The sequence below is a fragment of the Sciurus vulgaris genome, assembly GCF_902686455.1.
Source record: "Sciurus vulgaris genome assembly, chromosome: 19".
NCBI lineage: Eukaryota > Metazoa > Chordata > Mammalia > Rodentia > Sciuridae > Sciurus > Sciurus vulgaris.
This window is the reverse complement of record NC_136480.1, coordinates 14,167,380-14,181,827: the sequence shown is the minus strand read 5'-3', so window position 1 is coordinate 14,181,827 and position 14,448 is coordinate 14,167,380. Positions and strand designations below refer to the sequence as shown.

Here is a 14,448-nt window from a genome sequence, read left to right as displayed (position 1 = left end):
TCCAAAGTAACTTTGAATAACCAATCTGCTTTTGTTCACCATTTCCCTTTTCCAGCCCTTCTCTGTAAAAACAAATCTCTTCTGCTCAGCTCATCAGAATGCTTATTCTGTTGGATGGAATGAAGGGTTGCCCAGTTCTGGGATCAAAAATAAAGCTAATTAAGATTTTGAACCGGCTATAAATTGTGTCTTTTGACAAAACTAAGAGGAAATGGCCAGCAAGAGGGACCGCAGTTGGAGCTCAGTGGTACAGTGCTTGCCTAGGACGTGTGAGGCACTGGGCTCAATCCTCAGCACCACATAAATTTATAAATAAATAAATAAAGGCATTGTGTTCATATGCAACTAAAAATATATATTTAAAAACAGGACTGTAAGCCCTGTATGGTGGCACACACCTGTAATCCCAGCAGCTCAGGAGGCTGAGGCTGGAGGATGGAGAGTTCAAAGCCAGCCTCAGCAAAACTGAGGCACTAAGCAACTCAGTGAGATCCTGTCTCTAAATAAAAAAAATTAAAAAAATTTTAAAAAAAAGGACAACAAGACTGAATGGCAGTCAAGACGCTGGTACCACAGGAATTACCAGGGAAGGTTTCTAGGAGAAGCTGGGCACAGTGCAGCAACTCGGGAGGCTGAGGCAGACGGCTTGAAGGCTCTAAGTGAGTCTCAGCAATTGAGCGAGGTCCTAAGCAACCAAGTGAGACCCTGTTTCTAAATATAAATTGTAAAAGGGGCTTGGGGGTATGGCTCAATGGCTAAGTGGCCTTGGGTTCAATCCCTGGTGCCAAAAAAAAAAAAAAAAAAAAAAAAAAAAAAAATCCTAGGAGAAGCAAGACATCAGAACCGCGAGATTAGCTAAGGCTTGCGATATTGCACTGGATTCAGAAATCTGGAGACTGGGAATCCTTTCCTACCTTTTTTGCGCAGGTCTGGGAGAGGGAGGGGAAGCTTCAGGGAACTGACATCTCCATCAGGGAGTGGGCTCTACCAACACAAAATCCCCATGGGACCCCAAAAGGCTATTCTGCCTCCTGGGCACAAGCACTAGCTCACGTCATCCAACTTCCCAGCAAGTGCCAGGCCTTCAAAAGCCCAGGCGTGCGTTTCTCCCTCCCTCCACTCCAGCAAACGCCTGCCAAGCCTCGGACACCTGCAGCAGCGGCCTCTCCAGGTCCACGCCCGACAGGGCCCCTCCCCAGCGCTGGCAGGAAAATTCCGAGCACGCCATTTCGTGCTCCCCACGGCTTGTCCGTACCTTACACGGTTTTGTTTTGAGCTGGTGTGCACTTGGCTCAGAACAAGCGGAGCCAGACCAAGCACTTGGAGGAAAGCTGAGGGGAGAGGCGGGAAACCACAACTCCCGTGAGGCAGCGGGGACGCGGGGCCCACAGCTCCCAGCATCCTCCGCGGGGCTCAAGGGTGTCAGCGCAGGTGGCGCCGCGTGAGGCCGCTAAAGGCTCGCGAAAGTTGTGGCGAAAAAGCGGCCTTTCGGGATGGCAGCGTCTGAGAAAGAGACCGAGGCCCTGACAGAAGAGCTGGACGTAGCGCGCGGCCTGGAGAACTTGCCCGTGAGCGCCTGGCCCCCGGGGGCGTGGCCGGCGCCCTTCCAGGTAGGGGCGGGGCTAGGCGGCCGGGAGAGCTGAGGGCAGGGGCGGGGCTAGACGGCTGATGGACGGAGCGAAGGGGCGGGGCTCGACGGCTAAGAGCTGAGGGCAGTGCCCGAGGGCGGGGCCGGCGCCCTCCCAGATAGGGGCAGGGCTAGGCGGCTAAGACGGCTGAGGGCAGGGGCGGGGCTAGACGGCCGATGGAGCGAAGGGGCGGGGCTCGAAGGCCAAGAGATCTGCGGGCCGTCCCCGAGGGCGGGCCCGGCGCACTGTCATGGGGGCGGGGCTAGATGGTTGTGACAGGTAGGCGTGAGCGCCCCCACCTGGTGGCATTTCTCAAACTTACTCTGCAGGCGATTTAGCCAGACTTTTTTTCTTACCCAACCACGTAGCTATTGGCTCCTGGGAAAAGTTCAGAAATGCACAGGCTTGGGTCTTTTTCTATGAACCTGTCTTTAAGATCTTAGCAAGGATTTTGTCCTCTTCTGTCCCTAGGCTGGCAATTGCCTGATGTGAAAAACTAGAGGCTTCCCAAGGTCCCTTGGAAAGATCCTTTACAACCTGGCTTTTTGTCCAGGCCTGTCCTCAGAATGCAACTGATTGCATTCTCACATCCGGGGAAAATAAAATCAGGTACCTCTCTGGTCTCAGGTGCCTCGTGTGTGACATAAGGCTTAAGGCCTATTAATGGATCTCTCCCAATGTTAAAAACAGCCCCTAGAGTCTTGACCGAGGTCTTCCTCATGCTGCGAGGTCTTAGGCAAACACAAATTACCTTTGTGAAGCATTAAAGTCCTCCAGTGTTCCGTTTAAATAATAGTACCTCTGTTCCCAAAGACTTTGAGAATTACAGTAAAATTCCTGGTCTGCCGATAGAACTCAATAATGCTCACTACTATTACTATCTCAAAGACCTTTCTCTAACTTTCACACCCCTCTGATCTTGGCATAAAAGTTGCCTGAGGAATTCACAATGACAAAGAAATTTTTTTAAAAAGTATGTCAACGTGAAGTGCTGTTGGGAGAGTGAGGTTCAGAGCTTAGCCATCTTAGTTATTTCAGAGCCTTAGTTTTTTCATCTGCAAAATGAAAATGATTTAATTTTTTAAAATATTCTTTATAGATGTTGATAGGCCTTTATTTTTATTCATTTATTTATATGTGGTGCTGAGAATGGAACCCAGTGCCTCACACATGCTAAGCAAGCTCTCTGTCACTGAGCCACAACCCAGCCCCTAATCTAAATATTTATAGCCCTTTCACATCCAATATTAAAATTGAGCCCTGTGTGTCTTTTCTTCTACCTAGAGTTGTCATGAATTTCAAATGAGTTGACAAATTCAGTAGCAATTTTCAAAGAGCATAGTAGGATATTAATATCAGAAGTGGTTATTAGTCTCTCAAACAATGGTTTACAGCCAATAATACAACTGCCAGTATTTGTATTGGCAGGATATGGTTAACAACAATACAAATGGCTGGCACCCTGTGAAACACTAATCCCTGAAAGATTATTGAAGACCAAATGTTGCTGGATGCAACACTGAACACTGATGTGTGTTTCTTTATATAACCATAATGGAGTGTCTATAATGGGCCAGGTACCATTAGGCTAGGCCCATAAGCTGATGAGAATCACAGTTTCCACCCTAGGGTTTCAAAGAGGTGTAGAAAGGGCTTGGTTGCCCTTATGGATTTTGCATTTTTACTTAAGAGACATCTAACACGATAGATGACAGTTCTATCCCATTAATTAGATTCCAATATTTATTGAGAACTAAATGTATGTAGGTGGTGAGCTGAAGCCCAGAGAACACAATGAGCAAAGAAATGTTCTTCCAGCCCTCAAAGAGTTAACAACTGAGTGATCTTTTATTAGTTTTAACTAAGTATTTGTGCCACTTCGAACTGAGTGTGGTGGTGCTATACCTATAATCCCAACAGCTCAGGAGGCTGAGACAGGAGGATCACAAGTTCAAGACCATCTGGGCAACATAGGAAGACCTCATCTAAAAAAAATAAAATAATTCAGTTTATCTTAAGGATGAAATTAACACAAGAATGAATTAATTCATGTATCGTCTCTAGAATCATCATAATCGTTAATGTCTATAAATTATGGGGTTTGATGTGCTAGTTACAGTTTTCAAAATGCACATTAAATTAAATACTTGTCTGTTTTAAAGTGGGGGAGGAAGGGGCTGGGGCCGGGGCTCAGTGGCAGAGCGCTTACCTGGCATATGTGAGGCCCTGGGCTCGATCCTCAGCACCACATAAAAATAAATAAATAAAATAAAGGTATTTTTTTAAAATGGGGGAGGAAAAAGACAAAGGGAAGTCTTGTTATCGATCTCAGACTGCTGTTGATGGCAAAAATGACAATCGAGAGATGGAAACACACTCCGACCATATTCTAGCTACCTGTATGTGTGCACAACTCTGGATAGAGAGTACAAGAAGATAGGATCCTTTCCCCAAGGAGTGGAGTCTTACCCAGAAACTAAAACATGCTGGATACACTTGAAAGACAAGCCTTACAGTGTGTGCAACCAATGGTTTTGCTTGTGGTTCTAGGGATGGAACCCAGGGCCTCCCACATGCTAGGCAAGCACTCCACCACAGAGCTACATCCCAGCCCACCTCAGCTAATTTTCTTCCATATATTCAGGGAGCACAAAACCAGTCTTATAAAAGGTCAGAACAGCTTGTTTTTGCCAAACCCTTTCTTCACAGAAGTATGCACACTTAAGAATTAAGGCATGAAAAACGCAAGGTAAAAATAACTTTGTGTCTGGTTTGCTTTGGGGACTGTGCAAAAAGGCAAAAAGCACATTCGAATGTTCAAGTTGGAAACAAGCATACCATCATGTCATCAGTGTGGAAAGCCAAGGAGAAAATAAATTAGTTGATTTTCTTGAGCTAAGAGTCAGATGTAGTCATTTTTCAGGTCTCTGAAACCAGCTTCAAACGTTGTTTTTAAGATCTCAAGTGGACCTTGATGAGAATTATGTGGCTGGCAGTCTCCTAATAACTGCTTGGAGCAAAAACAAACTTATGACACTAGAGGCCAAGTACAAAGATTCTTGTAGCTAGGGTTTCAGCGCAACCAAAAAAGGAAAGAAGATTTTCACAGCACTTTTTAAGATCCAGAATTGAGGCACAGGTTTTAAGCCCAGGATATCATGTGGGTCATATTCAAGTTTCTGGGGCTTTGATACAGAATGTGACTCCAAAAGCCAAACTTCCAGTTAAAGGTTATCAAGACCTGCAATCCAGCAATCAGGAAGTAGCTCCTCAGCCCCTGCCCTGTGCCCAGGACTCTGGATAAGAACCCACCCCATCATCAGGCCCATCCCAGACCTCATGACCATGCTTGTTCTATTGGTGTAAAAGACGAGAACTTCACACTTAGTACGATCAGAGGAGCGTAGCCCTGCACTCAGGAACACTCAAACCCGAAGTTCAAGCTGTCAATCAAGGCTGATCTGCTTCAGAGAAGTGTGGGCAAGAGTACCAAAGTAGATTTACTCTTCAACACGCTGTCTCCTGTTTCCATTTGGGCTTCTTGGGTAATTATTATTTTTTAAAAATTCTCAATTTTCTTTTATAAAAACAAAAACAAAAACTTGAAACCTCCACCCAGCGCTTCCAGGATCCAGTTTCCAGGGCATCATTTTGCATTGACCATTTGGCATGTTCCCTCCTCTTGCCTGAGCAATTCAGTACTTGGATGCACACAAAGAAGCTTCTGTTGTAACAGTGCAAGAAATGATAAAAATCCCATTCTTCATGTTCTCCTCTGTGTTTTTCTGGCTGGTTCCCCATCCCAGCACGTGTCCATGGCAGGTATTAAAACAGTATTTGTTAATGAATGAAAGAAGTCTGGGCTGGGTCAGCGCTTGGCTTTTCAACACTCCAAATGGATAAGTAATAGGAAAGTAATTCCCAGACCCAGTTTTGGCTGTTTGGAGCTGGAGAGTGTAACTCCAGAACCTTCTCTTTTACCGTCCTCCTACACTGCCTGTGTGTTTTTTATGGACTACTTATGTGCCCACCACTAGAGTAAGCTCTTTACATGGACTCTTTCATTTTATTTTCCTTTACAGCAGCCTATGAGGTAGATCAAGAATTGTGTAGAGGGGCTAATTTGCCAGAAATATGTTATAAATATTACCTCTAAAAATAATACCTAGAAGAATTGGGAGAAGCTAAAATTTTAAAACAAGTGCCCAGCACTGAGTACCGTGTTTTCTATCTAGTTCATGATTACCGCCCCAAGAGTGAGTATCATCCCTGTCATCACTGCTGATCTGAGGTCATGTGCCCAGTTACCATGCTTACAGGCCTGGCTCTGTATGTGTCTCCTTTAGGACAGGCCATATTCTGCACTAAGAAGCTCTCACAGCTGTTCCCAGCCACAGTTATGAGTATTCTTTTTCTTTGTCTTTTCTGTTTTTGTTTTTGTTTTCTTTTGGAACTGGGGATTGAACCTAAAGGTGCTTTACCACAAGCTGGATCCCCAGCCCTTTTTATCTTTTATTTTGAGACAGGGTCTTGCTAAATTGCTGAGGTTGGCCTCAAATACGTGATCCTCCTGCCTCAGCCTCCTGAGCCACTGGGATTATAGGCATGCACCGCTGCACCTGGGAGTCACTTGTTTTCTGTGTGGCCTCCAGCACACTCTGCTCCAGTTTCTTCTTTCATCTGGACACCTCACTGCTTGCTCTCTGGCCATTGACATCTTTGACTCGGTTTTCCAGCCATTGCCTAGAACCATTCTCAACTTCCACCCTACTGTATCAGTCAGGACTCGTTTGTTTGCAAGAAACAAACATAACACAAACTGCCTCAAGAGAAAGAGGGAATGAATTGCCTCACGTAACAGGGAAGTCCAGAAGTGGGTAGGCATGCCTGGATCCAAGCCTCTAACCGTCCATCGGATGCGCCTCCCACCACGTTCTCTCTGACTCCCCAGCTTCCCCTTCCTGGGGTCTGCTGCCCATGCAGTACGTCCGTCTATGTGGCCGATGTAAGGATGCCAGGCAGACACTCTGGTTCCACAACTCAGCGGGAAGAGGATGCTGCTCCTCCACGTGTTTCAGCACGAGTCCCAAGATCGTGCTGCAGGGTCCAACTCAGGTTGCATGTCCTCCCATCAACTGAGCAGTGTTGCAGAGAACGAGCCATGTTCTGTTTAACCAGGTCTAGAGCCCCATCCAACGGGACCCTCATCCGAACCACAGAGGCCAAAGCAGAGAGGGTTCTGCTGGGGAGAGTCGGGGCCGTGGCATCAAAAGGAAAGGAGTGGAGGCTGGGTAGGCAGAAACACGTGCCCAGGGCTGCCATGCATGCTGCGCTGCCCACATCATGGAGAAGACGGGGACAAAGGAAGGTGAAATGATTCCCACCCGTCACTGTGTCAGGGTCTGAGACCACACCTGTGAAAACAATGTCTTCTTTTTAAACAGGAAATGTACCTAGAAGCCTGTCTTACCCTCTGAAGTTACCTGCAACTCATTTGGAATTAACTATCGCTTGAAACCTAAGGCCCTAAAGCATGTTAGATTGTGCTTCAAATTTAACTGCAGAATTAAAAAAAAAAAAAAAAATATATATATATATATATCACTTTCCTCCCCACCCTACTCCTTCTTCACGAACTGAGTTTTGAACAGAGCCTCACGTGCTATAGGTGTTCTACTACTGAGATATACCCCCATCCCTTAAAAATATAACATTTTAGAATCTTTTTTAAAAATATTGGTTTTTAGTTGTAGATGGACACAATATTTTTATTCATTTATTTTCATGTGGAGCTGAGGATCAAACCCAGTGCCTCACATATGCTAGGCAAGCGCTCTACCACTGAGCTACAACCCCAGCCCCCACATTTTAGAACGTTTTAATAGTATGTTTTTTACAATATCTTTTCAAAAAAAAATTAAACTCTCATTTTTCTGGATTTGTAAGTAAAAATAAGCAAATGAAACTATTTTTCAGCAACAAATAATATGTTCTTCTGGTTAGAAAACTGCAATAAGTCAGACTTGATTTTAAAAGGTATTGTCTATGTCAAAAAATATTTTAGAGTTCAGTGATTTCTGTAGTACATTAAAAAAATCAATTTACAAGAATTCTTCTTGAAAACTTCACAAAGAGATGGTAAAATCTTCATTTTATAAGTACCTCTTGTCAGATCTGGTGGTGCACACCTGTAATCCCAGTGACTCAGGAGGCTGAGGCAGGAGGATCGAAAGTCAAGATCAGCCTCTGCAACTCAGCAAGACCTTGCTTGACTCAAAAATAAAAAAAAAAAATAAATAAATAAATAAATAAATAAATAAATAAATAAATAAATAAATAAATAAATAAATAAATAAATAAATAAATAAAATAAAATAAAAGGCTGGGGAGGTAGGTCAGTGTTGGAGCTCCCTCGGTTCAATCCTCAGTACTGCAAAGGCGGGCTGGAAGAGTCCCTCTTACAATGCCTGGGTGGCCATTTGCATTTCAACTCTGAATCTTGAAAAAGCCAGAAGTAACTTCTGTGAGAGAGGTGAGATGGCTGGCGCTGGTTGAATTTGACTGACGGGGCATCTTTCTCCAAGCCTGCCTTCATCCCTGTAGAGCATCCCTGCTGAGCTAATGCTGTTAGAAGCACACACAGGCCTTTCACCCACACCCCCGCCCCCTCAGGTACCCCCACCAGCACCCTCCCCATCTCACCGGAGATGTCAATCCTCCCCCGCTCCCGGCGCAGCATTTTTTTTAAAGCATAGGGTTCTGCACTTTGCCGCCTGGGTGTGCTGGGGCCCCCGCAGGGTGGAACTGCATGCTCTTCAGTGCCTGTCAAAGCCTGGTGGGGAGGCGAAGTATCAGTGGAGCACCGACTCCACTAATGAAGGATGTGCCGTGTGCACATATTCCTCCCGGAGCTCTAAAATCTATCCTCAAATGAAAGGCCGTGCTGCCGGTGCCTTGCAGAACTGCCCAAACCCAACAAGGGACAGCAGGCCAGTGGCCTTTCGTCCCGGGAAACCACTTCCTGGAAGAGAATGGTTCCGAAGGACACGGGTGGAATTTTTCTCAGGTTCCAATACTAGAAAGTCAGTGCTGTTTCTAGGCAGTGAGATTACCCCTTACAGAGAGAGCAAGCCTTGCATCTAATCATACGTCCATCCTGGAAGTGGCTGCACTCAGGTGGAACTGAGAGCCTGCTTCTATTCCACACATTGTATGTCTAAGATCGATGAACTGGCTTGTTTTTATTTCCCCACTCACTTTGTGTTAGACAGCTTTCTGCTACTGTAACAAAATACCTGAGATAATGAACTTTAAAAAAAGAAAGGTTTATTTTGGCTCACAGTTTTGGAGGTTTCAGTGTGCGGTTCAATGGCTCCATTGCTCTTTGGCCTGTAATAAGGCAGAACATCATGGTGGGAGCACTTCATAGAGGAGGCTACTCACCTCGTGGGAGTGACAAGCAAAAGAGAGACAGGAAGAGGCCGGGGTTCCAATAACCATGTGAGGACACACACATGACTTAACTTCCCCTCAGGAGGCCAACCCCTTAAAGGTCCCACCACCTCCCAGTAGCACCACAGGTTGGGGGCCAAGCCTTTGTGGGTCATTTATCAAGGCTTTAGGGGGATATGGGTCTTTGAGGGACATTTATCAAGCCCACAGCATACCTCACTCTTCTTACCAGTTCATTTATCTTACCTCTTTGTAAATCTCATTAAGTCCTTTTTGGAAGGAGGCAGGTATAAATAAATGAGTTAAATTCCATATAAGCAAGAATTATTCTATACATAAATAAACATGCCAGGCTCCTGAAGGACACTTCAGTCTTCAGGGTTTGAAAACATGTGTCACAATGACAGGGAGGAGGTGACCAGAGATCGGGATTCACACAGATCTTAGCCTTAGGGTTTTCCATGACATTTTATAAACATGTTTTGAAAGTCAGGTACCAAAAGTAGTAAATAAGTTCATATTATCCCTTTTTATCCCTTTCTCATTTAATAATAACAATTTACATATATATATTCCATTTATAATGAATTTATTAATATCTATGTGAAAAATACCATTTTTTTGAAATTTTGTCTGCAACTGATTTGTCAGTTGACCCCCAGAAAGGACCTGAAGTAAATGACAGTAAAAACATGTATATGCATTATCTGATAAAGAGAGCAAACCCTAAGACAAAACACTGAACTGCATGCAAACGTGAAATTCAGCCCAGATTTTCCTAACATCCTGAGTTAGGAAAAAAAGTTAAAAGGGAAACAAAATAAGTTCCAGAGCTTTCAATTTCTGATAAGAGAGAAAGTATCTTTTTCTCATTGTTATCCTTATTCCTAAAATAAAACCACACACATTTAAATCTAAAAATCAAAATCTTTTAAATTGGAGAGACAGCTTTTCAGGCAGTATTTTAGTGTATTATGTTTTGTTAGCTTTGTTTTGTTCTGTCCTAACTTTTATGTAGGCTAGAATTAGGAAGTCTCCAAGCCAAAAGCTACAGGATATCATATATAATATGTACCCGATGTATACCATATATATCTATAGATGTGCATATATTTGTGTGTGCATATACGTGTGTGCTGTATGTCATATATATCTATAGATGTGCATATATTTGTGTGTGCATATACGTGTGTGCTGTATATCATATATATCTATAGATGTGCATATATTTGTGTGTGCATATACGTGTGTGTGCTGTATGTCATATATATCTATAGATGTGCATATATTTGTGTGTGCATATACATGTGTGTGTGTGTGTGTGTGTGTGTTTGTGAAATATGGCAAATCCTCTCGCCTGTCTTTACAGTACACCCCGGATCACGTGCTGGGACCCGGAGCAGACGTGGACCCCGCTGAAATCACCTTTCCCGGGTGCACGTGCGTCGCGGGCCCCTGCGTCCCCGGCACCTGCTCCTGCCTGCGCCGCGGGGAGCACTACGATGGCGGCGGGCGCCTCAGAGCTCTGGGCTCGGACGCCAAGCACGCCAGGCCGGTCTTCGAGTGCAACGTCCTGTGCGGCTGCGGCGAGCGCTGCGGCAACCGGGTGGTGCAGCGCGGCCTGCAGTTCCCGCTGCAGGTGTTCCTGACGGAGAGGAAGGGCTGGGGGCTGCGCGCCCTGGAGCGCATTCCCGCGGGGAGGTTCGTCTGCGAGTACGCGGGGGAGGTGCTGGGACCCTCCGAGGCGCGGCGCAGAGCGCGCGCGCAGACTGCCCGGGACCCCAACTACATCCTCGCGGTCCGGGAGCACGGTGCCGGGCCGGTGATGGAGACCTTCGTGGACCCCACCCACGTGGGGAACGCGGGAAGGTTCCTCAATCACTCCTGTGAGCCCAACCTCCTGATGATTCCCGTCCGAGTCGACTCCATGGTGCCCAAGTTGGCACTTTTTGCAGCCAAGGACATTTTGCCGGGAGAAGAACTCTCCTACGACTACTCGGGAAGGTTTCTTAATCAAGTGGACGGTGAAGACGAGGCAGGGCCAGATGACGAGAAACCGCGGAAACCCTGTTACTGCCGCGCCAGGTCCTGCGTGGCCTTCCTGCCCTACGACAGTTCACTGTTCCGCACCTTAGGAGAGCCAGACAGCCATTAGGACGGCAGCTCCCACCCACCGCCTCGCGCCGGGCGCGGGCATCAGAGGGCCCCCGCACGCCTGGCTCGCAGGACCCACTTCTGCCTTCCCGTCAGCACCTTCCCCTCGAGGGACGTCTGCTGGTGCCAGGCAGCTTGCAGGAGGCCAGTGCTTGTCTGCCTGGCTGCATCATTTACCTCAGGAATGTGGCAGAGACTGCAAGTTGTCCACCAGTCTCCTTCCTCCCCGCTTTTACAATAGAATCCTCATTTTTTCCTAGGTAATGACTAACCAGAGTACTTGCCTTCGTAGTTAGATGTGGCTAGGTGATTATGTTCTAGCTTATGGGACAGAAGCAAAAGTGGTGTGTCCTTCCCTCTCTTTCGTCCTGTAAGATGGAATGTATACATGAAGGCTGGAGCCAGGGCAGCCATTCTAAACTCCATACTGACCCTAGGAAAGGGTCACAAATAGAAATCAACAAAAACAGAAGAGCATGGCTGTCTGGTACTGTAGAAAATGCTATTGGTTATGATCTGATACCTTTGCACTTTTGGGTGAGAAATAGTCTCTCCTTTATTTAAGCTACTATTACTGTACACTTGCACCAAATCTAATCATGATTCAGGAAAACCCTTGTGAGTGCACACCTAAGCCTTAGGACCTAAAGTTGGTTCTTGCCAACTGATTTTATCAGTAATAAGGCTGATTTTTTTCTGTCTGAGTCGTGCATCTTATTTCTTGTTCATTTTTAAACATCATTAAGGAAAGGGCATGATTAGTTATCACCCACTGTTATGGTTTAGATGTGGTGTCCCCCAGAAGCTCACATGAGACAATGCAAAAAGGTTTGGCGGAGAAATGATTGGTTTATAGTCTTAACCTAATCACTGGATTAATCCCTCATGGGATTAACTGAGTCAGAACTAGAGGCAGTGGGGTGTGGCTGGAGGAAGTGGCTCATTGGGGGTCGGCTGTGGGGTATATATTTTTACCTGGAGAGTAGAGTCTCTCTCTGCTTCCTAATCACCATGATGCGAGCTGCTTCCCTCTACCACACCCTTCCACCATGATGTTCAGCGTCACCTTGAGCCCTGAGGAATACAGCTGGCCTTTATGGACTAAAACCTCTAAATCCGTGAGCCCCCCAAATGACCTTTCCTCCTTTACAGTTGTTCTGGTCAGGTCCTTTGGTCACAGCAGCGAAAAAGCTGACTAAAATACCCACTGAAACCCTGATAGCCACCATCAATGACAAAAAATGTAACCATGAAAGTGACTTCCATGTTATAACTAAAAGGCATCAAAGGAAGCACGTTGTAAAATTTTTATGCTACAGTTGGCTGTACTCTAGACCTTGTAGTTATGTTTCGAAATTTCAAACGGCCTCACTTCATATATTAATAACACAAAAATAACCCTGTCAACACCACAGAAGGACATGGAGGTTTAATCTCAAAGTTCTGGAGAAACAAAGATTTCTACCTTCCTTACAACAACAATACTCTAAATAAAATACAGAAAAGGACCGGGGATGTGGCTCAGTGGTTAAGCGCCCCTGGGTTTAATACCTGGTATAAAACACAACAAAACTTGTGCATTAATTTTCAAGCAACATCATTCATAATAGCAAAAAAGTGAACAGCACCCAAATGACTAGTAATTGATGAATGAATGTGATATACAAAATGTGGTATCCATGCAGGGAATACTATGTGACCATAAAAAGGAATGAATGCTGATATATGTCATGATGGATAAATTGAAAACATTGAAATTGAAAACATCATGCATAAATTGGAAACATTTTTCTAAATGAAAGATGCCAGACACAATATCATATACAGTATGATTGTGTTCATATGCAATATCCAGAATAGGCAATACGGTTGATAGAGAAGCTCAGCAGTTGCTAGGGTGTGGGGTGGTGGGGGGTGGGTTTAGGAGTTACTTTAAGAAGAGGAAGCAGAAGAGGAAGGGAAGGAGGAGGAGGATAGTGTCCCACGTGGGTGCCTTTCACTTGGAAACTGGCAGTCTGTAACTCTGAATGTTCGTTTCAGGACTAACACACTTTAGGCCCCATCAAAATGCTTCTCCACTTGCTTGTCACAAAACAAAACAACTGTGCCTAATGCTGGGTGACATTTGTGGACTGGGCCAATAGCCATCAGAGATGGACAGTGCTTTGGACTGCAGACAGAGTGGGAAAAGCAGAAGGGCTTGGTTTGATAAGAAAATAAGTAAGTCTGTTCACTTGCCAGACCCATTCTCTGGACATTGATACGACTGACACTTGAATGACCGTGTCTATTCTTCTTTCATGTAGGATGTCAGTTTTCTTCCTGTTCCTGTTTGTGATTTCAAAGGTATTCTCAAACCAGCAAGGTATTCATCACAGTTGCACATGGAGGCTGAGAAATATTTTGCAATATTAAACAATTCATATTACTTTTATATTTGCATATTTACACATTTAGTATTAGTATTTAGTATAGAGCTAGAGAAAATCACAGTAGTGATAGTAGTTTATATGATGAAATTAAAATGTTTTTGTTGTGTGAATTTTTTTTTCTACTGGGGATCAAACCCAGAGATGCTTTACCACTGAACTACATCCTTATCCTTTTTATTTTGAGAGAGGGTCTTGCTAAGTTGCTGAGGCTCACCTCAAACTTGCAGTCCTCCTGTCTCAGCCTCAGTCACTGGAATTACAGGCATGCACCACCACACCCAACCGAAATAATAATTTATCATATATGACCTGTTAAAATATTTGAGCGTGATATATAAAATTCATGCTTTCAGCCTGGCATGGTGGCACAAGCCTGTAATTACAGCAACTCAAGAGGCTGAGGCAAGAGGACTGGAAGTTCAGGGCCAGCCTCAACAACTTAGCAAGGCCGTAAGTAACTCAGCAAGACCATGTTTTGAAATAAAAAACCAAAATGGAGTAAGGATATAGATCAGTGGTAAAATGTCCCTGGGTTCAAGCCTCAGTACAAAAACAAATTTTTTTAATGGTTGGTTGTCAACTCTGTCTCAGCAGAGTAAAGTTTTCTTATTAAATTAAATTAAAAAAAAAAAACTATCAAAGAGCTACAATGCTTCAAAAAAGATGGTTGTTTGGTATGATCATGAACCAAACAACTACGTGAAAATCTTATTTATAACAATACAACTTATAATTTCACTGAAAGGCATGAAAAACAAATTTTATGGGAAAATATATAAGGA

At 44.7% G+C, this 14,448-nt stretch overlaps 1 protein-coding gene and 1 long non-coding RNA gene across 6 annotated transcripts in view; one reads left to right on the top strand and one right to left on the bottom strand.

The window, feature by feature from the left end:
• The window catches only part of LOC306650319, a 510,857-nt gene extending 509,475 nt beyond the window's left edge, over window positions 1-1,382 (bottom strand). For all 5 annotated transcript variants that reach the window (XR_013760863.1, XR_013760864.1, XR_013760865.1 and 2 more), the window contains exon 1: window positions 1,256-1,382. This is a non-coding gene — a long non-coding RNA (uncharacterized lncRNA). The remainder of the gene's footprint in view (window positions 1-1,255) is intronic.
• A 90-nt stretch (window positions 1,383-1,472) lies between these two features.
• Window positions 1,473-12,719, top strand: LOC306650312 (histone-lysine N-methyltransferase SETMAR). Its single transcript, XM_079122213.1, has 2 exons — window positions 1,473-1,610; window positions 10,450-12,719. The coding sequence occupies exons 1-2, from the start codon at window positions 1,494-1,496 to the stop codon at window positions 11,233-11,235; spliced, it is 903 nt and encodes a 300-aa protein (XP_078978339.1). The 5' UTR covers window positions 1,473-1,493; the 3' UTR covers window positions 11,236-12,719.
• The last annotated feature ends 1,729 nt before the right edge of the window (window positions 12,720-14,448 follow it).